This window comes from Arvicola amphibius, chromosome 13 (genome assembly GCF_903992535.2).
Source record: "Arvicola amphibius chromosome 13, mArvAmp1.2, whole genome shotgun sequence".
NCBI classification, from domain to species: Eukaryota; Metazoa; Chordata; class Mammalia; order Rodentia; family Cricetidae; genus Arvicola; species Arvicola amphibius.
In genome coordinates this window covers 32001579-32025934 of record NC_052059.1, presented here as the reverse complement: position 1 = coordinate 32025934, position 24356 = coordinate 32001579, and the positions used below count along the sequence as shown (strand labels likewise).

At 39.3% G+C, this 24356-nt stretch overlaps 1 protein-coding gene across 1 annotated transcript in view; it reads left to right on the top strand.

Moving 5' to 3' along the window:
• Positions 1-12789: 12789 nt before the first annotated feature.
• Pcdh17 (protocadherin 17) overlaps positions 12790-24356 on the top strand; it is a 93619-nt gene continuing 82052 nt past the window's right edge. The window contains exon 1 of the mRNA XM_038310595.2: positions 12790-16029. Coding sequence (XP_038166523.1) covers positions 13462-16029 — 2568 coding nt within the window. The 5' untranslated portion in view covers positions 12790-13461. The remainder of the gene's footprint in view (positions 16030-24356) is intronic.

Genomic DNA, 24356 nt, shown 5'->3' with positions numbered 1-24356 from the left:
GGTCATTAGAAAACTATAGGTCATATAAAAATGCCAGTGATCTTTAGGCTGACAATGATTCCTCAAAGGCCAAAGACCATTTAATAAATATTCCAACACCAGTCATAAGAAGTTCTCTTTTGTGTTGCTTTCATTTGTTTGAGAGATTCTCAAAATATTATATGCTAATAATACTGCTCTTGCTTGTACATGGGGGGTGGAAGGTAAATACCTATTGCTGAAGACACCATGTACTTTAGTCATAGGGTATTTAGGCCCCTCAGCTGGAACTGACTCAAATATATCCTCCTCGAGGAGTAGTTTTTATAGTACCAGAAGGTAAAATGCAAGCTTCCAAAACAACCAACAGTTCTATGTATCTGTGATTCCTATGAACCACAACAATGACCATTACAGTGCAATAACCCTAAGGGTGCAGTGGTGGTATGCATATCTTGGTAGCAACCAAAAGCTCTCTAATTGGACTTAAGACCTGCTCAACAGGAAAGACAACATTCCTGGTGCAGAAAACCTAATCAACTACTCAGGGCTATTGAAGTCAGGAATTTAGGAAACAATTTAGCCTCAACCCCACCTGTGGCAGTCAGGAAGAGGGAGAGGGTCTTGTCTTTGTTGTTCTGTGGATTTTGTAGGTTTAATCCTTAATATTTATCCCTAAGTTTTATTGTTCAGTAAATGATGAAAAAGAAAACAATATCTGACATCCAGCCTGGGGCTTTAAATCACACCTCAGGCAGAAAAACTACCAAAGCTGTGCCACCCCTCCACACCAGCTGGCCTATGGGCCTGACACCAAACTTGTTGTGTAGCAATGTACACCCCATATTGACCCCCAGTCACAAGGCTGTCTCAACTACACTAGGTCCCACCCTCTGCAGTTAATGGAAGGCCAAACAGTCCTATCCTATGCTGCATTCTCCTACTAGTTTCCTTACATTAAATTTTCAGACAGTTTACACTCTTTTCCACATGGCACATGAGCAGCCATATTAATAGGTCTCCAGCCTGAATGTAAAATTAGTACAGCTTGGGACACTATTGTCCCCTCACACAATGCGAGCAGCACAGCTGACTATCCAACCCCCTAAGCATCTCTGCCTATGCTGCCAGCATCACAAGATGTGGTAAGACACTTGGGAATTTTTAAATGGGGGGGATTAAGTATTGCAGTGAACCGCTGTTCATCCCAGCCTCCTGGCTAGCTTAGCCCCAAAATAGCCACAAAGAAATTGTATTTTAGAAATAGGTTCATCTATCTTTATATACGTAATTTTGGGCGTAAGTCTGAATCAAGTAACTAAAAAATAAGTTTGTGTACCACAATAATAAAAATTTGTTATTTAATAGATTGTGGTCCTTTAACATTTCTGATATCTGATATATTTGACCTTTAAATTGTTTAAGTTTTCCTCAGTGAACCTATATTATTCCTAACAGCAGCTTTTAAAGGATGTTGAAGACCCACCTACCATGATTAATACATCCAGATTGTGTTAATGGCACTAAGCTGAAAAACACCATGCAAAGATGAACCTTGAGCTAAAAACTGCTCAAGACAACTTCAAGTAGTTAGCTCAGGTGTTCCAACCTCTTAGACTGCTCCAGTTGGGACTTTAGCTAAGTCTTGTATTCTCCTATGATACCGAGACTAGACAACAGCTAGCTCTCTCAGAATTTGGTCTTTATCTCAATTTTTCAGGATCCTCTAAAGATGCCATTGCCAACAGACAACAGTAAGTAATCTTAAAAACATGACACCATATTCCCAAGGGACTGGTAAGTGGTTTTTTGATCATTTGATGGATAGTTGTGATCATTTAGGGAGTTTGATTACAAATCATTTTTAGTCATGATCAATAAGTCTACCTTGTTCACAGCATTATTCTCATCCACATTGACACGAGAATGCCACAGTGATCCCTGCTTAAAACAATCAACCACTTTTTCAGTCCAAAGTTCCAAAAACCCTTCTTCATGCCTCAAAGTAATTAACATTCACTCTCTGGTACCAACTTCTATATGAATGAATTTCCTTTTTCTAAAATCAATACCATGACAAAAACAACCAGTAGATGAGTATATTTTGGTTTACAATTTCAGCAGAATGATTCATCAAAGAAAGCATGGCAGCAAAAGATAAGAATCGTATCCAGAAATGAGAAATCCTATCTTTATCCACAAGCACAAAGCATATAAAGTTAACTGGAAGTTCAAATCCCACTCCCAGTGACATACGTTCTCCAGTGTGGTTGTTGTAATTTAGAAAAAGCAGCATGAGAGGGAATGATGTCATGCCACAGAGTTCAGGTGGAAGGGGTTTTTATTATGTGAAAGTGAATGTGAAAAGGGGAGAGGGGAGAAAGAAGTCAGACCTCTGGGGATAGAAATGTCAGAAAAGAAGAGAGGAGATAGATTGATCAATAGATAGATAGATAGATAGATAGATAGATAGATAGATAGATGGATGGATGGATGGATGGATGGATGGATGGATGGACAGACATACAGACAGACAAAGACAGAGAGAAAAAAGAGAGATAGTCGTTGGGCAGGGTCCTGTAAATGGTAACATAGTGAATGTGCACAGGCAGGGCTCTTAGTGGCTACAACTGAGGATGTATAACTCAAGGTCAGTCCAGTACAGATGTCTGAATACTAACAGTGGCTATACCACCTCACCACAAAACATCACCAATAAGGAACTTGGTGTTCAAATGTTAAAGACAATGGGGAAATTTTCTCCTTAAAACCACCACACTGGCTTTATTTTTATAAGGATTTACTTATATTTCTGTCTTAATTCTGCCTCATAAGAGAATATGTTTTAGTTCCCCAATACCTGGCCTCTATAACATATTTTTCTGCAAAGATCCATGTAACTTTTTCATCTTCATAGAGCAAGTTAGCACACTTTAGATTCTGGTCAAATATAAATGAAAACAAGGACAGAGGTCTCCATCATGGTTCATAGAACTACCAGAAAAAATATGTACTCGCCCTATTACTAAAACACCAACCCCTTTATTTTATTTTAATTTTTGTAACTTGAAATTAATATCTAATTTTCCCCAGCCTTTCTCCCTCCTATTCCCAGGGAATGTTTCTAAGGATTCAAGACTTGATAGATATGCCTCGATCGATACTTTTTAATGACTCTAATCTTAAATCACAGTTAGCTCTTCAAGTCACTGCTGTTCTTATCATAGGAATGGCCAATCTTCTTTGCCTTTGTTTTAGTTGCAAGATGTGAGATGGAAAAAAAAGAAAGAAAGAAAGAAAGAAGGAAAGAAAGAAAGAAAGAAAGAAAGAAAGAAAGAAAGAAAGAAAAAAGAAATAAAGAAAAAAGAAAGAAAGAAAAAAAGCAAGAAAAAAGCAAGAAAGAAAGCATAGCTACACTGTCACCTATTTAGTCTGAAATAAAAGAAAGGACTTGGATGTTGATTGATGTTAGATATTTTCTCTATGAATAGACAAGCTTAAAGTCAAGTGTTTTGGCTCCTTTTTCTTGAATTAAAACAAGCTAATTATGTTTTGTGTGTACTGGTGTTTCATTTTTGTATATGGTTGTGCACCATTTGGATGCATGCATTGCAAAAGCAGGCCCCAAAAAAAGGACATTAGACACCCCTGGAACTGGAGTTATAGAATGTTCTTAGCCACTGTAGAGGTTTTGAGATATGAGCCCAGGTCCTCAGAGAAAGAAGCTGGTGTTCTTAACATGTGAGCCATATTTCCGGCCCCTTTCTTAAATTATCCCTCTTAATCTAACTCAGTTGTAGTGAAGTAGTATTCAAAAACTCATAGAGCTTTATAATATACTGATCACAATTCTGTGTGTTAAAATGACTTCCATTCATTTATTTTGTTTTCTGAACAATCTGGTAAACAATTTTAATGATTAGGCACACTGTGAAAAATGCTTTAAATGTGTTTTCATTTGTAAAAAAATCCACAAAATGTGTACATTGAATTTTCATGCACCCTGTTGATTCTTGAACAAACCCATGACACAAGAATCTAGTTACAAATTTTAGGATACTGCTGATCTACTTTTGTTCAAATTCTGAAACATGAAATAAACTTCTACATTTTCACAATTGATCATACTCTTGTCTGTTCACATTATCTGGCAGATCCCTTCATCACTAACTATATAGAATCATACAGTCCTTCCACCCATGTGAGGAAGAAAGATCTCAGTCTCTCAAGAGACATGATGCTGTAGCCAGCATCCTGGAGTACTAAAGTGAAAAACTGTGGGCTAGGCAAGCACTTATGTCCCTCACTGTGACACATAACTTCTAATCTATTATATATTTTCTACTACTGAGGAGATTCCCAGTCATAGTATAAGAAAATAAAAACCAAATTTTTAATTCTTTGACATATGCTTCATCAAGTGCCACGCATTATACAAATATTCCTCTCTTCAGACCTTGATATTAGCAGAGCAAAGATGCTATATATTTATGTGCTTGTCTATTTATTTGAGAGTGGGTCTCCAATAAAAATGTGTAGGCAACACTGGTCATGTTGTGAAAGTTATAGCAATCTTCCTGCCTCAGCCACTTGAGTGACGGAATGATAGGTATAAGTCAACATGCCTGATTTAAAGACAGCTTTTGATAATTTTCTAAAACTATAGTGATGTTTGCATATATTGCTTATGCCCATCAAGTATATGTGATTCTTCCAGTGTTTGTATAGATATTTGTACAATCTAAATTAGAGATTTCCACCTTATTTATTAGGAAGGGGTTCTGTAGCAGTCTGGGGATTCCTGAATGGGTCTTTGTCACAAAATTGTTTGATTACCACTGCTCTTATTGAAAAGTTTTCAAAAGATCATTAATTCACATTTGTACCAATGTCACAGTTGTGCAATAAATGCTATTTTCATTATATCTTTCATTTTATGGCCTTCTCCATTCCTGTACCATCAGGCAAGGGAAAGTAGATTTCTCAGGCTCATCTAACTATAGTGAATATATTTCTCAATTTAATCTCTATTGTCTTGAGAAGAATTGCCAATATAGTTTTTCTTCAACATGTTTATACTCAAACATATTAATATTTTCCTTCACTATTGTATTTACAATCATCACATATCAAACATCTAAACACCATTGTGTATGACAAATAAAGATATTTCACTCACATTTTAATCAAAGTTGGAGGTACACCCTTCAGTGTTTAATTAAAATTGGAGGTCATTCCATTTCTACCAGTATTGGTCATTTGTGAGTGATTCGTGGCCTTTTCCCTGAATATTATCATTCAGAAGTGTATGGACCATCTTAAAGTTTCTGAGTTCAGAAACTCCAAAAAAAAAAAAAAAATCAATTCAACCTCAGTGGTTTTTAATGATGTTTCATTGCATTGATTTATTTAACGTGATTTCAAAACTCAGGAAAACCCAGGGAGTATTATCTGGCTATGGACTTGTTTTTGAACAAGAAGAAGGCTAAATAGAGGTGCTTTATGTAAGCAAAAGTGTCCTGTGTCCAGAGTTACAGACAATAACTGTCTGACAGCACTCGGGTTGCAACTGAAATATTTCTAGCCTTTTTAAAGATGAAATGAAATAGTAAGTGTAGTTCACTAAAAGGGGAATTTGCATAAGGAGGCCGCAATTACCCAAGTAGGACCTTGTCGCAGGAACTTGAGAAGGTTAACGATTATAAAGGTAATTAAAATGCAGAGGATTTGTAGAACATGTATTTGTTTTCCTAAGAGCTCAGCTACTTCTCGCATCGATCTCTATATGATAGCAATATAACAAGCAGGTTAAATATCTCAGGATAATGGAGAAAACGTGGGAGCCTTTAGCACCATTGCTGATCAGAAGCAGCTGGTGCTGGCCTCACCTGAAAGGCAGGCCCTGTGACACAGCGTTTTGAAACATCTTTTCAGGTCACCACTATAAAACTGACTCTGAGGAAAGAGTGCCACCTACTGAACCGAATTTCCCAGGTCCCCTCCAAGGGCTGATTTCCCAACCTCCTTCAACCCTGCCCTAACATATTTAACTCTGAAAAATAATGAGATTTCGGCACAGTGCGTGAAATCATAAAAGTATCTTTTTTTTTCAGTGTCAACCAATTTAATGATCTAGCAGTCACATCTATAAATTAACTATTTCACTCAAAAGCTTTGCATTTTAAAAGGTAATACACCAATATTAAACAAATCTAATTTTCCTATGCAGCAAATTTTCCAAATACCCGAATGTCTCTCAAAGTGACCACAAGGGGGAGCTAGTATGTAACTTCTTGTGGGGCAGGAGTGTTGAGCTTATGGAATTAATATATCCTGTTCTTTTTTGGCTGGCAAGACAGAAAAGGATATAAATGTGCCAGCCACTTATAAAAGTAACATTACCTTCATTTCAACAAGTTATGTTAGTGTTAAATGTTAATATACAGAATTTAAGCTAATCCTCATCTTTATATGCATTAATATATTTAATATGGAGTAACATTTTGGGATTGCTCCACATCAGTACATTCATAAATATTGATATATATTTTAAGTGTGGCTTAGTTTATCTATCTACTTACACATATGTACATACACACTTAAATACACACACACACACACACATACACACACCTTGAGCACACATAAATACTCATGAAGAAAAAGAGAAATTCTATATTAAATAACTTTTTAAAATAAATAATAAATAAAATTGTCACCTTTAAATTTTGAATTAGTCTCTGAATAATTCAAAATAGTTGCCCTAAGACCTGTTAGAGTTTCTCAATTGATAATTGATTATTAATTTATTTTTTCTGACTTAAAAAAGTTAAGGAAAATATATAGATGCAAGTTGTAAGTTTGCTTCATTCATTGTGTGAATTGTGAACTAATTCCTCACAGGTTCACCTTGTAAGTCCTTGTTGGCTTAGTTCAAGCATTCCATTGTTATATTGCAGTAAAGAAGGTACATACATCTGAATATGCTTTCATACCATCACAGATAATAAGAAAAATATCATTTAGAAGAAATTTTAAATAAAGGATTTTTACTTTACCCATATATCTTAATAGCAGCATTTATAATTTTAATAAAATAAAAAGTCTTAAAAGTTCTTGCCTTACTATCTTTATATAAATTTTTAACACTTTTAGAATTTACTGTATATGAGAGAAAATTTACATTATAAAATTTACATTGCTTGTTCTAATTCGTATTCACCACTAAGTAGAAGGATTTTGAGTAGGGACATTTCATCATTCGTTAAAAGACAACGCTTTGATTAAAATTAAGCCAACAGTCAGTAATAGTATAAGATGGGAACCACGTGGGTCTTTAAAAGATGAAGAGCATTAGCTAAAAATACAGTACTTCATTCTTCAGAGAATTGAAATTTGATTGGAGTTTGGTTTTCTAGTACCTAAACCTTCTGTCATTAAATTTAGTTTGAAATATTTCATACATTAAAAAAACCAATGAAAGTAAAATGATAGAGACAGAATTATAAAAAACGATATTATAAATAGTGGCTGCAGAGGATTTTGCAGCTTCTTTTGTTTTCTGAAGAGCTATATACTATTAAACTAAAAATTATAGCCAAGCAGAAAAGTTACAGGAGATTGCCACAATAGTGGTTCTGGCTACAGGAATAAACTTTTGAAACTGCATCTTTAACATATAATTATGCATTTTTAAACTGTGTCTCTGAACTAGAATTAAATAAATTGTACAAAAGCTCCATGAAGTCCTGTTTTAAGACTTTCCTTCAATACTGTGAAGTCAATTATTTGAGTGTCATTGCAGTCTTTGCTCTTCTTTACTGGTCTGTAAAATTAACATGCAATACTTCTATTTGAAGTCATTACAACACATCGATCAATTACCTTTACATTCATTTGACCTACACTATTTTTAATAATTAACAAAATGTTCAGTCCTTTCATGTTCTCACATAGATTCTAAATAAGCATACGAGATCTTTAGATGATCAGAATACATGCATTTCAAGAGAGAAGGATAAAACGTTGGCTTCAGATTCAGTCTAGTTTGAAAATACAAATAGTGATTATCATCCAAGCTGCTCCTGTGAAATATGAGGTTGCTTTGCTGTCTAGACATCATCATAGTCCTTCAAATTTAGCATGGTGACGTGTGTAACATGCATACCCCCCACTGCCTAATACTTACATCATCTCTTTTTTTTCCCTAGTTGAGCTCAGTATTTTAAGAATAGTTAATAAGGAATCCTTATATAAATATATTGTGAACACAAAACATACATAAGAGGAGGAAAAAGACAGACTTTGAAAACTGTTAAAGATTGTTTAAGTTATATGTGGTTATCACAAAGGATTGAAAACAAGACAAATGAAACTGAGATATCAGTCAGTCCTATTTCTGGTTTAAAGTATTTCAGAAAATAAAGATAAAAAGTTACTTAGGATACAAGTCAGTATTCTATAACCATATTCAATTCTAGAGGCACATGAAATATAATATGATTCCTATGTTTCTTTTGTTCTTGGCCAGGTACCCTAAGGCTTTCACCATATGCATGTAGTTCTTTCAGCAAACACTAGGGGGCAGTATGGCATAATTACTCCTTAGGGGGGTTGCAGCAAACACAAGCTTCTGGGGAGGAATATTTTTCAACTCATAAAGTTCTTTCTTAGATACTGTGTTTCTAGTATTCCCTCAACTGCATAGATTTGTGTTGAATTAAGCCTAATCAATATACTATCATAACCTTCCTTGGAATTGTTTGATGTTTTGTTTTTGCATTATGGTAAAATCCAAAGATATCTCATTTCTATGTAATTAAAATAACTTTAGAATGGTCCTTTGGAAAAGGTATTTTTGCAGTGTTCCTGAGGACAGAGCTAAGAGTTACAGCTTTTGTTTAGTTTTGCAAGGCCCTGGTGTTTATTCTTAAAGCTGGAGCGGGCTGAGGAGAGGCAGAAGTAAAAACAACCATTGATAGATGAATGTCTGAATGTGTGATCACTACTCTTTATGGCAGTTTCTGCTTTGAACGACTTGAAGCTTCAACTTCTAAAGTACATGTTTTCGACCAACAGCATTATTAACCCCAGAGACATAAAGCTCAGGCTGTACAACGCTGTATGGTTAAAAAAGACCACTTAGCAAAGCAGCCTAGGTTTGGCAAGGCTGAGCCCCTGTTTAGTAAACATGTATATATGATAAACTTCCTATTTACAAAAGACAATACAGGAGCTTCTTAGAATTTGAAGAGCTCACTAAAAAAGAACTTCTCTTTGAATTTTTGAGCTGTTGATCTCCCAAGGGTGTGGTAAATTTGGAAAGAGACCAGATTGCAAAATCAGACTATAGGTTATCTCCTTGAAGCTCCGGGAAATTAATAGCTCCTCTGCCTGAATCTTTAAGCAATTATCCCCAAAACAATCTCCAGAACTTTCTTGTAATTGGTCTGGATTTGATTTTCTTTGAAATCCTGAATGATTCATGTTACAGATTTGTACGTTAGTCATTCACAATTTATAAACGGCAACTTAACTTCAGTATTTATGAATTACAATCAATACTCCAGCAATCAAAACACTCACCTTCTCTATTTCAATGCACCAGTTTCCTTTTTTTTTTTTTTCCCAGTCTGTCAGATCACAGGCAAACCGGTCTTGACTCGTGGACATTTGTGATAGTAGTTTAGGCAAAAGCAACTTTTGAGACTGAGTTGTAGAAGATGAGGAATTTAAAGCCGTGTGTGTGTGTGTGTGTGTGTGTGTGTGTGTGTGTGTGTGTGTTTATAAAACAGGCATCTTTGAATCACTGATCCCCTAGTGATGTAAATTCTTGCCTAACAGTTCCTTTTTTATACTTAAGAGATTGTATAAATGACTATTTGATTTGGAAAAATTATCATATTGCTATTTGGAAGTTTAGTAAGATGAACAGAGGTGAACCAGACAACAAAGCTGCTGGGCGTCGAGGGACCTTAGAGTATATTCAGTGTAGGCTGTGATAGATAGCTGAAGGGTAGAACCCTAAATAGTGTTCAGCAGATTTCAGTTTCATGAAACTGCAAAACATGTCTTGAGAGACGCTTTTTTTCCTCCGAGGAGACACTGCCTCTCTCTCCACCGGCGTCTGCTTTTCTTCTGAAACACTTTCATAATCAAGTGACTTTCCTTGCACGGGTGCCTGGGGACCGCGGGGATTTCTCTGAGGATGGGCAAAGTTACATATTGATTACTGTTGCTCGGGGCGTGTTTGCTCCCTAGCTAGCTGGCACAGTTGGCTCTCCAGCACTGGACTTCACAGGCACTCACTTAAATACACATGGAACTGTGCGAAAACGCGACACACACACACACACACACACACACACACACACGGGCGCGCGAGCGCACGCGCGCGCGCACACACACTCCGCACCTCTTTCAGATGAGTGGACGAGGAGTCAGAAAACCTGCAACTCCCTTGGCCTGCGTGTGTGTGCGTGTGTGTGCGTGTGTGTGCGTGTGTGCGCGTGTGTGTGCGTGTGTGCGCGTGTGTGTGCCTGTGTATGTGCAAGCTGACCATGTGTGTTCGAACGTGTGTGAACAGAAATGCAGCAGGAAGACCGCAGCTACCTCACTCTGCAAAGTATGCGGTGTTTCTCAAGCCTGGCTGTGTAGCCGATCCCCAAATAAAATCGAGTCACTGTCCAACTTTTTTTTTTTCTTCTTCCTAGAGAAAGACTGCCCAGCTGCCGCGCCCTGTAGCTAAGGCCCGGGGCGAGCGACTGCTCAGAGACTTACAAGGCGCGGGCTCGGCTGGCCGCAGAGCTCTCGCGTCCGACGCTGCTAGTCAATGACTCTAAAGCGCTGGGACTGCTGGCCCCGCCCCCGCCCGCCGTTTCTCCACCTCCCATTGGGCGTGGGCCGAGGAGGCAGGGTCTGGCTCCCCGCGCGGATTGGCTGGCAGAGAATCAGTATCAATGTTTAAGCGGCGGCGTGAGGTGAATAGAGTCAGTCAGCAAGAGACGCTGGGGAGAGAATCCGGACTGCGAGCCCGGCGGCTGCCGCAGCGGCGGAGGCCAGCCCGGAGACGGAGACGCTACTCCAACTGTTGAATTGAATTTTCACCTTCCATTTCCTCCGCGCCTTGGCTGGCGGAGATGGATTTATTCGGTTTGAAATCGGCACGTCTTTCTCAGGCTTTGGGGTGATTCTGAGAGGCGCCAGACTGAAAAGAGACCACCCGTGACAGAAAAAAAAAATAATAAGGAGGATTTAGAAAGAAAAAGAAAAAAAACCTCCACAACAGACTGCACAATTAGCTATGCACACCGATTGCTGGACTTTGTGAATAGAGACCACTGGGAGGAAAATCTTGAACTGTGATCTTGGGCTAAGCCGTGAATCATTACTGGAAACGTGCTTTCCCCCCCTAAGACTGAGAGATTTGGGGGCATCTCACGCCTAACCAAGATTTTTTTTTTAAAACAAACAAATAAATATTCGTAAGCAAAGCAGACGCCTTGTTTTGCAGAGCCTCGGACTCCGGCCGAAAGAGGTAGAGTAAAGTGCTGCTGGGTTCAGCTTTGCCTTCCTCCCCCCGCTCTCTTTTTCTCCTTTTCTCTGCCCCCACCCCCTGTGAATCCAGCTTTTTTTTTTTTTTTGATTTTTTTTTTCTATTGAGTGAGTCAGAGAAAGCGTTAGGAAGAAGCCGCAACTAATGTCTGTGAAGGGAGGCCCGTGAGGGCAGAGTGAATACGTTCCGCTGCTTCTGACTCACCCGGCAGATCAGAACACCTGCATTTCTGGATGTGTCCTGCCCCTATACCGAGGCGCCTGGAGAAGCAGAAATAATGTGTAGATCGAGCCGTGCCTAACCTCCCTTTGGTGGTGGAGGTAGTTTTCCCCCGGGTGGGCGCCCTGGCAGAACCCCGGTGGCCGCAGCTCCTCACCCTCTGCCCTCCCCAAGCCGACCAGAGACCGTGAGAGCCAGGCTGCAGAATGCATCACGCCAAACCTTGATGTGTCCCCTCCACCCTACGCCTCCTGTTTAAAATCATAATAATAGTAATAATAATAAGGGGGTTAAAAAATCCGCACTTTATTTTCTTCAAATAGTCACCAGTCTTGCTCCTCGCCAAGGTTTTCCTTGCTAGATGAAAAGGACTGGGAGGCTGGGCCACTGGAAGGAGATGCTGAATAGAAAGAAAAGAGCCACTTGACAGCCCAGCCCTGTGAATGCAGAGACTGTTTCCCTTCTAGCAAGAGACAGGGCGAGTGTGTGTGCTAGGGCTGGGAGGGTTGCTTCCCCCTCCTTTCTATTCTGCCCTCCCCCCCTTCAGATCTGCACGTCTAACCATGAGTTGCCTGTTGATTTCCTTTCGCCTGGCAAGAGAAGCAAACTGGAATTAAACTGCGTGGAGTGAAGTCCTTGCTTGCAGGAAGAGGATGGGATGGTAGTGGCAGCTCCGGGCTTGGCGTAGATACACCAGAGTGTTCGACGAACCAAGGCGGAGATATAGCCCTACATTTTCTCCTCCCAATAGGCTCTCACCGCAAATGCTGATCAGGCTGTGGCTTTTTTGATTTTGTGGGAGAGCCTTCTCCGAGGAAGAGAGGGAGGAGCTTGGTAGGGGGAGGAAACTACAAATCGGGACACTAGGGGGTTTTTTTTGCGCTGCATTTCCTCTCCTCCCTTTGACTGCTCGGAAAGGAGAGAGAGAAAAAAAAGAAAAAAAGAAAAAAAAAAGACTTGGCTCAGAGATGCAGTCCGCTGCCGCCGCCGCTGCCTAAGCCAGCAATGCAAGATTAGATCTTTAAATGCAGCAATACACTGCCTGAAAGCCGACCATCCTGCACAACGAGCAGACATTTCTCTGCGTTCCAGGGGAAGCCTCAAATATACATATGTGTCTGTGACTCTTTCTTCGTCCCTACTCATTCCCATGAATTTCCTCACCGATTACGAGTAACTAAGGATTCCACTTTCCGATTTGCCTGGAGACACACCTCCCTAAGCCCTCCCCCAACCCGATTCGAAGAGTATATACCGTAGGCTGCCTGAGGGAGTGGATTTTGCAGCGCCTAGCGGGAGCGAAGAAAACCCACCAATTCTTCAGCTCATTATCATCTCTCCCAGACTCTATTTCCTTCTTATCGCCAGCATCACCAAGCAAGTTTGAGCCTTCTGAAGTCCAGGCGGAAGAGACAAAGCCTTGGGCTCGCCCTCAGCCTTAGGAAGCCGCCGCCTAGCTCGGAGCTGCTGCAGCCTCGCTGCGCGGCTGCTTCTCACCCAGTGCGAATGCTGTAGATCAACAGGTTCGGGCAACTTGAGCGGAATAAGGAGAGACTGACTGGTGCCTCAGCCCGGGTGCGGAGGGAAGGAAGGACTAGACTTGTGGCTCGCTCCGAGCTCCGACGCTCCGCCCCGGTTCCAGACTGGCGCGCACCCACCAGCTCGCACCTCCAGTCCGGCTGCTCCTGTTCCCACCCCACCGGTCTGGGATGTACCTTTCCATCTGTTGCTGCTTTCTCCTGTGGGCCCCTGCCCTGACACTCAAAAACCTCAACTACTCAGTGCCAGAAGAGCAAGGGGCCGGCACAGTGATAGGCAACATAGGCAAGGATGCCCGACTGCAACCCGGGCTTCCGCCGGCTGAGCGCGGTAACGGCGGCGGCGGGCGAGGTAAGTCCGGCAGCTACCGGGTGCTGGAGAACTCCGCACCTCACCTGCTGGACGTGGACGCCGACAGCGGGCTCCTCTACACCAAGCAGCGCATCGACCGTGAGTCCTTGTGCCGCCACAATGCCAAGTGCCAACTGTCCCTAGAGGTGTTCGCTAATGACAAGGAGATCTGCATGATCAAGGTAGAGATACAGGACATCAACGACAATGCTCCCTCTTTCCCCTCGGACCAGATCGAAATGGACATCTCAGAGAACGCGGCACCCGGCACCCGCTTCCCCCTTACTAGCGCACACGACCCAGATGCTGGCGAGAACGGTCTCCGCACCTATCTACTCACCCGCGATGATCATGGCCTCTTTGCACTGGACGTCAAGTCCCGCGGCGACGGCACCAAGTTCCCTGAGCTGGTCATCCAAAAAGCTTTGGACCGTGAGCTGCAGAACCACCACACTCTGGTGCTGACTGCCCTGGATGGCGGAGAGCCTCCGCGCTCCGCCACCGTGCAGATCAATGTGAAGGTGATCGATTCTAATGACAATAGTCCAGTCTTCGAGGCTCCGTCATACTTGGTGGAACTGCCCGAGAACGCACCCCTGGGCACCGTGGTCATTGATCTGAATGCCACCGACGCTGATGAAGGTCCCAACGGAGAAGTGCTGTACTCCTTCAGCAGCTATGTGCCCGACCGCGTGCGGGAGCTCTTCTCCATTGATCCCAAAACCGGCCTTATCCGCGTTAAGGGCAACTTGGACTATGAGGAGAATGGCATGTTGGAGATCGACGTGCAGGCCAGAGACCTAGGACCTAACCCAATTCCAGCCCACTGCAAGGTCACAGTCAAGCTTATCGACCGCAATGACAACGCGCCGTCCATTGGTTTCGTCTCCGTGCGGCAGGGGGCGCTGAGTGAGGCCGCCCCGCCTGGCACAGTCATAGCCCTGGTTAGGGTCACTGACCGAGACTCAGGCAAGAATGGGCAGTTGCAGTGTAGGGTACTAGGTGGAGGAGGGACTGGCGGTGGAGGAAGCCTGGGGGGTCCCGGTTCGGTCCCCTTCAAGCTTGAAGAGAACTACGACAACTTCTACACCGTCGTTACTGACCGTCAGCTGGACCGCGAGACACAGGACGAGTATAACGTGACTATCGTGGCCCGGGACGGGGGATCCCCTCCACTCAACTCCACCAAGTCTTTCGCTGTCAAGATTCTAGATGAGAATGACAACCCGCCTCGTTTCACCAAAGGGTTGTACGTCCTCCAAGTCCATGAGAACAACATTCCAGGAGAATACCTCGGTTCAGTGCTCGCCCAAGATCCCGACCTGGGCCAAAATGGGACAGTGTCCTACTCCATTCTGCCCTCGCACATTGGCGACGTGTCAATCTACACCTATGTGTCAGTGAACCCCACTAATGGGGCCATATATGCCCTGCGCTCCTTTAACTATGAACAAACGAAGGCTTTTGAATTCAAGGTACTGGCTAAGGACTCTGGGGCGCCAGCACACTTGGAGAGCAACGCCACGGTGAGGGTGACAGTGTTAGACGTGAATGACAACGCTCCAGTGATTGTGCTACCCACTCTACAGAACGACACAGCTGAGCTGCAGGTCCCACGAAATGCTGGCCTGGGCTACCTGGTAAGCACCGTGCGCGCCCTGGACAGTGACTTTGGAGAGAGCGGGCGTCTCACATATGAGATTGTGGATGGCAACGACGACCACCTGTTTGAGATTGATCCATCCAGCGGCGAGATCCGCACGCTGCACCCCTTCTGGGAGGATGTGACCCCCGTGGTGGAGCTTGTAGTGAAGGTGACCGATCATGGCAAGCCCACCCTGTCCGCGGTGGCCAAACTCATCATTCGGTCAGTGAGCGGCTCTCTGCCTGAAGGGGTACCGCGAGTGAATGGGGAGCAGCACCACTGGGACATGTCGCTGCCTCTCATAGTGACTCTAAGCACGATTTCTATCATCCTCCTAGCGGCCATGATCACCATAGCTGTCAAGTGCAAACGGGAAAACAAGGAGATTCGCACTTACAACTGCCGCATCGCCGAGTACAGCCACCCACAGCTAGGCGGGGGGAAGGGCAAGAAGAAGAAAATCAACAAAAACGATATCATGCTGGTGCAGAGCGAGGTGGAGGAGAGGAACGCCATGAACGTCATGAACGTGGTGAGCAGTCCCTCCCTGGCCACCTCCCCCATGTACTTCGACTACCAAACCCGCCTGCCCCTCAGCTCGCCCCGGTCAGAGGTGATGTATCTTAAGCCAGCCTCCAACAACCTGACTGTCCCGCAGGGGCACGCAGGCTGCCACACCAGCTTCACCGGACAAGGGACTAATTCGAGCGAGACCCCTGCCACTCGGATGTCCATAATTCAGGTAGGAGACTTTTAGGTTAAAGGGGACTTCACTTGAAAGCTGTTGGGAGTGCCCTCCCAAGACCTTTGGTTAGCAGAAAGCCTCATGGCCAGCAGCAATGTGTCTGGGGTGGCTAGTAGTTAACTTAACATGGTTCACACCCTTGTCCCTGTGAGCACACCATTTTCTATTCAGAATCCCTCTTGTGCAAGTAGTTTAAAATGCATTCCTTACCTCTATGGCATTTTTAAAGTTTATTTTTACAGATTTTAAAATGATCGCAACTGTCAATATTTATACTTTATTCTACATTTCTTTTTATAATAAGATTCCTATGGTAGAATAAAAAAGTAATTCTCTTGAATGAGTTTTCTTCCATTAAAATCTTATGAAATTACTATCCCAAATTGGAGTTAACTTCTGGAGTACAGAATAGTCCCCAAGACAGTACTCTGAATCAACTTGAACAAAGTTTCACACCCCCACACACTCCCGAGAAATCAGTCTTATACTTTGAAAGTGGTTTAGGGACTTCATTCCCACTTATTCCTTAACTAAACTCTCAGTTGAAGTTTTGGAAGTATGGGTGACTTCTAAAGTGCATTGGGCGTGTTAGGCACAGTGATCAGGAAACATCTTGGACAAGAATCTCTCTAGTCCTACAACTTCCTTGTAAATTCCCTGTAGTAAGTAGGGAATGAACAGTCTACTCCAAAGACAGATAATTGATGGCAGAGGATGTAGTTGCACTGAGTCCCACATTACTTGTTTATTTTTTGAAACATAGAATGTTAATATAAAATGAAAATAAAATCATTGCCAAAAGCATAGGCATTTATTCCTTTAAAAAAGGATGACTGGTGTGATGGTCTAGTCACTGTCTGGTTTCCTTTATTCACTATTGAGTGGTATCACGTAGAAATTAATTCTTGGTTATCATAATATTTATATGCATGTGTTGTTGCAAATTACTCCAATTGAACAATGCTTGAATTTTCAACTCTGCTTAATTAAAAGTGACACTTGAGGTGGAAGTTACTTTGAAGCAAATGGACAGTCACCTGTCCATATTGTTATGCGGAAAAGGTTTTATTGTCCAAATAGAGTGCTGAAGCTTTATAGCCCTGCTAACGTAAACCTTCCATGTCCTCATACTTAGCAGAAGATATTGCCCATGACAGCAAAGTGAACCAGACTCATCAGGGATGGTGCTGTTGACTAATGAAGTATCGAGTTCCACCTTGTATAGTATTCACTGTATATGAATAATCTTGTAACCACGGATTTAAAGTTTATATAAAACATGAAAGAAATTCGTAACTATGAAACCTTGGCTGCTCAGAATGTCTTTCTCTAATTGTGTGAAATTGATATTTATGATCACTAACATCTCTACAGAGGGAATTATGATAAAATGCTTATTTATGGATGTGATATAGTCATTTGGGAACTGTAAATATATTGTATAGCTTTTCTCTATGCGCTGGCAAGATTGTCACAAAGGGCTAGGATTTAATCTTCTACTTTAAGTGCTGTGACTTGAATTCTCATCTAGTTTCCAGCATTAAAAAATATCAAGTCAAGTTGGTACTTTAAAACTCTCAGCAAGTCTGGCTTCTCAGCCAGACAAGTGGAGAAGACTCTTGAATAGAAATATCCAAAGCTTTGGAGGGATGTGGTGCTTATACTGTGTTAACCACATTGCCCTTGAAGATGGTCTTTGGTTATGGGTGGTAGTCGTAACTTCTCCCTAAGAGTAAAATTCATGCCAAGAAAATTGCAAAAACTATCCAACCCCTCACATAATTTAAGCAGAAAATAGAAGACGGTCTCAGTATTCTTTTATTTTTAAATTTTAATCTATTCCATTAAAGTACAAAATGAACTTTAGAGCTTACATTTTCTCCCCAAAGAGTCTTGATTTCTCTAAAAAATATCTCAATGTAAAAAGCTAACAGTTATTTCCCATTTCATGTTTTTGCAATCCTTTAAAGGATGAATTATAAAATCATGATTGATATTGATATTATGAAAACCATAATAAATTAGCCAGTTGCTATGCCCCCCTTTCTTTCCCTTAACAATTCTACTGCAAACACATTTTGCTCAGAGGAATTAAGAAAATCTACAGGAATTGCATTTGTCAGTGTGTGCATAATTTAACCTGAAGAGTAAATATGCTACTAATTTTATGTCTCTTTCTAGAGGTATACTCTTATTCCCCAAAATCAAGTTGGACCAACAGCTAGTAGTTCTGTTTTATCTTTATTTTCCAGGACTTTGCATGGCGTTTTGAAGGTGCATAGTGTTCATTTAGGAATGGGTTATTTATGAAAGTTTCATAGCTGTGTTTTGTACAACATAATATGAAATATAGGAACTGTGGAGCTGTAAGCCTCCCATCACAGTTAAAGCAAAAACTGATTTCAGTCTGAAATTATTTTGTTCGCCAGACCTTAGGTTTATGCTTGCAGTTTTTGTTTCATCGTAGGTGCACATATATTTATTAACAAAGATTTGTGAAAAGATATGTTATTTTTATTAAACTTTGTGGATTTGTACAAATAAAATCAGGCTATAAAGTGTTTAGACTATAGACATCTTTCAAAAAAAGTCCTTAACAGCACAAGAGTATTAGAGTTACAGTGAAAATTGTGTTTATTTTAAGGTATAGAGGTTGTTTTGACGAATGGAAACACATATTTTTAGTAGGTAAGGTAAACTATTGTATAAACATGACATCATTTTCCATTGCAGTATCTCCATGTGTATTATTTCATGGAGAAATGTAAAATATAGCATTAACATAGAAATATTTGCCAGTTCTGAATAACTGCTATCGTGGCTTACTAAGAACAAGCCCACCCTTGTAATACCAGGGGTAAGGGAGATGAAGACAGGAAATCAGTCAATCAGAAGTTCGAAGTTATTCTTGGTTATACCCAGAGTTTGAGGCTAGCTTGAGATATATGAGCCTTTGCCTCGAGGAAACAAAACAAAATAGTAAGTTAAGTCTCTGGAGATTTCTCAACAGGTGTTTTTCAGTGAAGTCCTCACTGAGAAAAAAGGAAAAGGCAGGGACATCTTTTTTGACGATAGGGTCCCCTGGATTTTGCCTTGTTTTTTTTTTTTTTATTTTAGATATCTGTGTTCTCCTACCGTACCTACTAAAGTCAGCTTTAATATATTCTCATAGAAGAAAGTATACTAGCCCAGAAAATTTTTTTCCCAAGATAAAATTTCAAAACCACATAATTTTACAAATCAACCTAAAAAAATAATCATGTCCATTCACTTCAGAGCTCTCATGAAAAAGCAATAAAGTTCATTTGAAACTTTAAGGCTTACAACAGAATTATAGCAAATATGAACTAAGCACAATATTGAAGGTAAATGAAGTAAAGAAGGATATGGTAAGTGCCTAGAGCCAGTCCAAATACGTAAAATTGAGATTGTGTTGCAAAAGAACAAGATACCATAAAGAGTTAACTGTGTCTTAGAAAAGATGAAGGTTGAAGAGTCTTTAATAATGATGTCATCCACTGTCTGTCCTTATTCCCACTTCTCTAACAGGATATTCTCGAACTTAGATTCCTGTTCATATGAGTCCCCAGGCCCACACAAGCTCTTTCGTGGCCTGTATTCACTTAAATTAATGATTTCAGCAAAAGATCCACAGTATAAATATTTTTTTCTGTCACTTCAAATTTTGAAGATATTTTGCTTCAATTTTCATGATTAATCTCCCGCATTCATCACTCCTCATAAAGTATATAATCCTTACTTATGAGGATTATGTTGGATTGAGCAGGAAAAGGGTTGGCACTGTCATACTGCTTGTCTCCTGGGATATTTTGCACTTTTCTTCTTCCCCCCTCAAAGATTGCTCAAAACATAGGAAGATTAATTTCTACTTTAGTTTAATGAGCAAGCATACACTTATCAAACATCTTTGCTTCCTTATGAATTGAAAATATATGGAGTATTAAACAATCTAAAATTTAGCCAAGCATTGTGTTTGACATCTCTTTGTAGGAGAGGTTAAGTTTTTTGTAAGGTCCTAAACTTAACTACTAGTGTTCCTATTAAAAAGCCAATATTATTCTTAAGTATGCGTGCTTCTGTGGATACTTGGCCTCCAATGTAAATGTGTATGCATTTCTCTATTTCCCAAAAAGAAAAAAAAACTATAAAACTAGAAGACACAGAAATTTATTTTTAATATCAGGTGGCACAAAACGCTTCATGAAATAAGAAGTTTATTACCTAAGATTTCAACAAATTTTCCAAAATGACAGTCAAGTGGATCATCCTCTTGGAATGAAAATTCGTTACATTTTGATTGATTGTAGAACCAATTCAATTTTTTTATTTTACTTTACTTGTGTGGGTGAGTCATGTTATTTCGATACACAGTGTTATGTGCACACTTACATCAAAGATTTTGAAGTTATACCTTTAACACCTTTTCTTATGTGAAATTGTATGTTATAAGATAAAAATATGGCCTGAAATCTTACCTCAACTTTTCCAATTTTTTAAAAAACAGTTTGCATTCCTTAGAACAGAAATAACCATTAATTATATTGTTCTCTCACAGAAAGTTCTGCCTATTAAGTCAGGGTTATAATAGGTAATGTGTAGTTTTCACAAACTTGCAGTGCCTAGAAATAGCTTTATGTGTGCATTTAAAATAATTACTCCTAAAATAACTCCAAACTATCACCTCAATGAAATAATTATGCTTATTTTAAAAGGGAAAACATTCAACTTTTGGGGATGAATGTTAAGTGTTTTTTAAGTGCAGTGTCTTACTACATCATGAGACAGCACGATTGCCAGGTCTGAGATCTGAGATTTCTCATTGTGAGTACTATTTATGTAATGTAGTGCAACAGAAATGCATAAACAGTGTTCATGAGTTTAAAATATCTGAAGATATTAAAATTAATAAAAGTCTACTTGCCTTTAGTAAGGCTGGCCCTGCCTATGCTTATTAAAATTTGAAGAAATAATCTTTTGGGGAAAGTAGTTATATGTATACGTATACATTTATTATTATCTATGCATCTGAATATTTTCAGTACCTAATATGTATATAAACACACAAGCACAAATATCTCATTTTATAGATTTTTAATGCAAAGCAATTCACTCTATAAAGAACAGCTAGTACCTATGTTTCCCTTTGAAAATATGGGCATGATAACTTAAAGCTCGTGTGGAAAGTAAAAACAAGAGTCAGTCAAATGTTGTTGGGTACTTTGGGGACTGGTGGGGTAGCTGGAAACGTTAAAAACATATGGTGTAAGGTTGATGATGAAAGACCAAGAGAAAGAAGTCCCTACAGCTGGGCTCAGGCCAGTGAGGAAATGAAACTTAACTCCCTGAAGCAGGGAAGTCTTGCAATACACTCAATAGTGGGTACATTCTTACAAATGCACCTTCTAATTATGATATTAGTCATTGCTCTAGAATGTATTCCCCTAGGTAATATGTCTGTTTAATAAATCCCACAGGGCATTCCCTTAAAGTCAGATCCCAGTAAAGCATTAGTGAAGTGATTTCTTTGGATTAAATTCCTTCAACCAATGATGTATAATTGTTGGAGAAAAGCATACAGTTCATCTTTTCCTTATCATTTTGATGATAGCGTGACTTCTGCCACCCACTTACAAGACACCTTCGAAGTTCATCAGACCTACACTAATCTATTGTCAACCTACTTTAGTAAAGGAGACTTTGACATGAATTCCCCTCAATGGCAGCATACAGTATTTTACTGCAAGTCATAGCTTTCACCGCTAGCTTTGACAGTGATGTATTGCTATCCTTTGGTCTCTGGAAATAAATCATCTATAATAAAGAAGTCCTTAATGGCATCAACATTCTCGCTGTGACTAAGCAGAAATATGCTCCTGCTTCGTTGCTACTGCAGAGGAATCAGCTGAGCAATTTTTTGTGCAGCATTAAGAGAAAAACTCCCAGCAAGATATAAATGCAAGTTATGGCTTTACAGGAGGCATGTTTCACCTACATGCCCTGCATCCTAATAGAATATGAGGCTGTTTTCAGGCAGCGTTAGAGGGAATCTGTTGATATACACGTGAGACAGTATTGTTTATCTGTTCTGGACATAGTGACACTCTGATTACTGGTATGTGTTTTCCTTGCTCTGGATCTATTCCAGACAGTGTTATTGTAGTGAAATGGTTCTTATGGTTCCATTGAGCATCTACCATAACTATGCTGAATATGATTGGCACGTTTGCATATATTTATTCAAAAAATAAGGCAGTCAAACAGCATAATTATGAGAAAATGAATCATGACAATAAAAGAGTATTTAAGTTAACAAGCTTTGTGATCAAAGAATAAATACAGGTTGGAAAAATGAAACTTTATATGTAACTAATCTACATAAATAGACTTTGGTCTGATTAGAAGAATGGAATATATTAAAATACTTTACTGATTTTAGGAATACATTTTATTCAGGCATCTTGAAATAGTTCACGACCAATGTTATCTTATTTTCTTTATATTTAAATTCTTTGAAATAGTCTCATCAACCATATTAATGCTAAATAAAATTGGTATGGTAAAGATAATATAATTTTAAAGATCCTGCTTGATTCAAAAAATACTCTGCCAAGGCAATATTTAATACTTTTAAACTTGTAATATCTTTATTGATTTTTAATTACTGGAGCACATTAAAGCGACTATTTAAAGGACAATTTCTTGTTTACTTCTTTTATCAGCTAAAAGCCAAAGCTTTTAGATTTGATTTCAAGTTTCAGGGGTATATATTCAAAATTGTTTGTAGATATTTGCTGTCATTTGTAAACATTTCTTTTCATGGTTATAAACCATGCTAATAAATGTGTAGGTGATAGTGTTATTTTCTAAAAGATTCCATTGCTATTTCAACAGCATTCACATATAAAACTTGTAATAACACTTGAGAACTGACTAAATAACTCAAGTCCTCTGCATAACTATGGTGTTATATACTTGTATCTTTCATCTTTATTTTCATATAATAATTTAAAACATAGTTAATATGTGAGATATAAATATATGCACTTATATCATTTCTGCCTGAACTCTTATGATTATTTGGGCACATACAATTTTAATATACTCCAGTGAAACTCAACCCAAGATTAAAGTTTGATTGTATCCTAAATTAATTTCTGTATAAATTTACAGTTATTTTATTGATTAAAGGGATTCGGGGATCATAAATCTCTGTTATTCTTATAATCATAATCTAGACTATGTTTTTAGCAAATTCATAAATTTGTTCTTCCATTGTAAATATACTTATCCATTTTTTTTCCCTTAATACATAACACTGTTTTTCAAACCATAGTTCTCAATATAAATGTCTTTGCTAGAGCTGTTTAGTTTTCAAACACATTATTTGATCACACTACCATAAGATTATCATATGACTGAATATTCAATGTTATTTTATTTTTTGCAGCAGCACAAAAATTGGGTATAGAATTAAGCTGCTTTTTATAGAGAAGACAAATAATTTCCACTCACGTATGAAGTGACACTGTGTGCTTCTTATCAGTGCTTTATTTTAGTAGATGCTGTAATAATAAGAAATTAAGGAATCTGAGTCAGTTGCCTATAAATTTACCAACAACGTACTAAGAAAACTATCTCACTTCTCTGTTTTGGAAGATAAGAGAATTGGCTTTTATTTAAAGGAGTTATTTTCTAACCCAAGCCTGACAATTCCTTAATGATACATATTTTCAAAATTGTTAGTCACACAAATATTCTGACAACTTTTAAAATGGATTGCTTTAAATACTAGGGTTACATTGTGAAAAATTGAATATATATCATTTACATTTTGGTGATCTCTTTTTTGGGACACCCTGGCCTTGTTTTCTAGCTTATTTTTCAGTCTTCATATATGCTAGGAAAGTTTGTACAAGATAAACTCGTTGCACCAAGAACAAACATAGATGCATAATAAGAAACCAGAAAAAATTTTCCACCTTTATTAAAATTTTCATTGTGCTTAAATAAAGGATTACAGAAAAAGTCATCTCAACACTTTTTCATGGAAATCATTTGGCTGCTTGTTTAATTTTATTATCTCTTGAATCTTTGCACAGCTTTATGTTGTAATAACAATCTCCCTCACTTTTTTTTAAATCTCAAATTGGAATCTGACCTCATTACTTCAAAATACTGTCATTTAAGAAGTCAAGTTTCAAGATATACTTGACATTTACTGGGTATAGAATATGTGAAATGCCTCTATAAACTAAGAAAACAGTTAATTATTCTATCTAGAATATTGTGTAGAATTTTTGAGA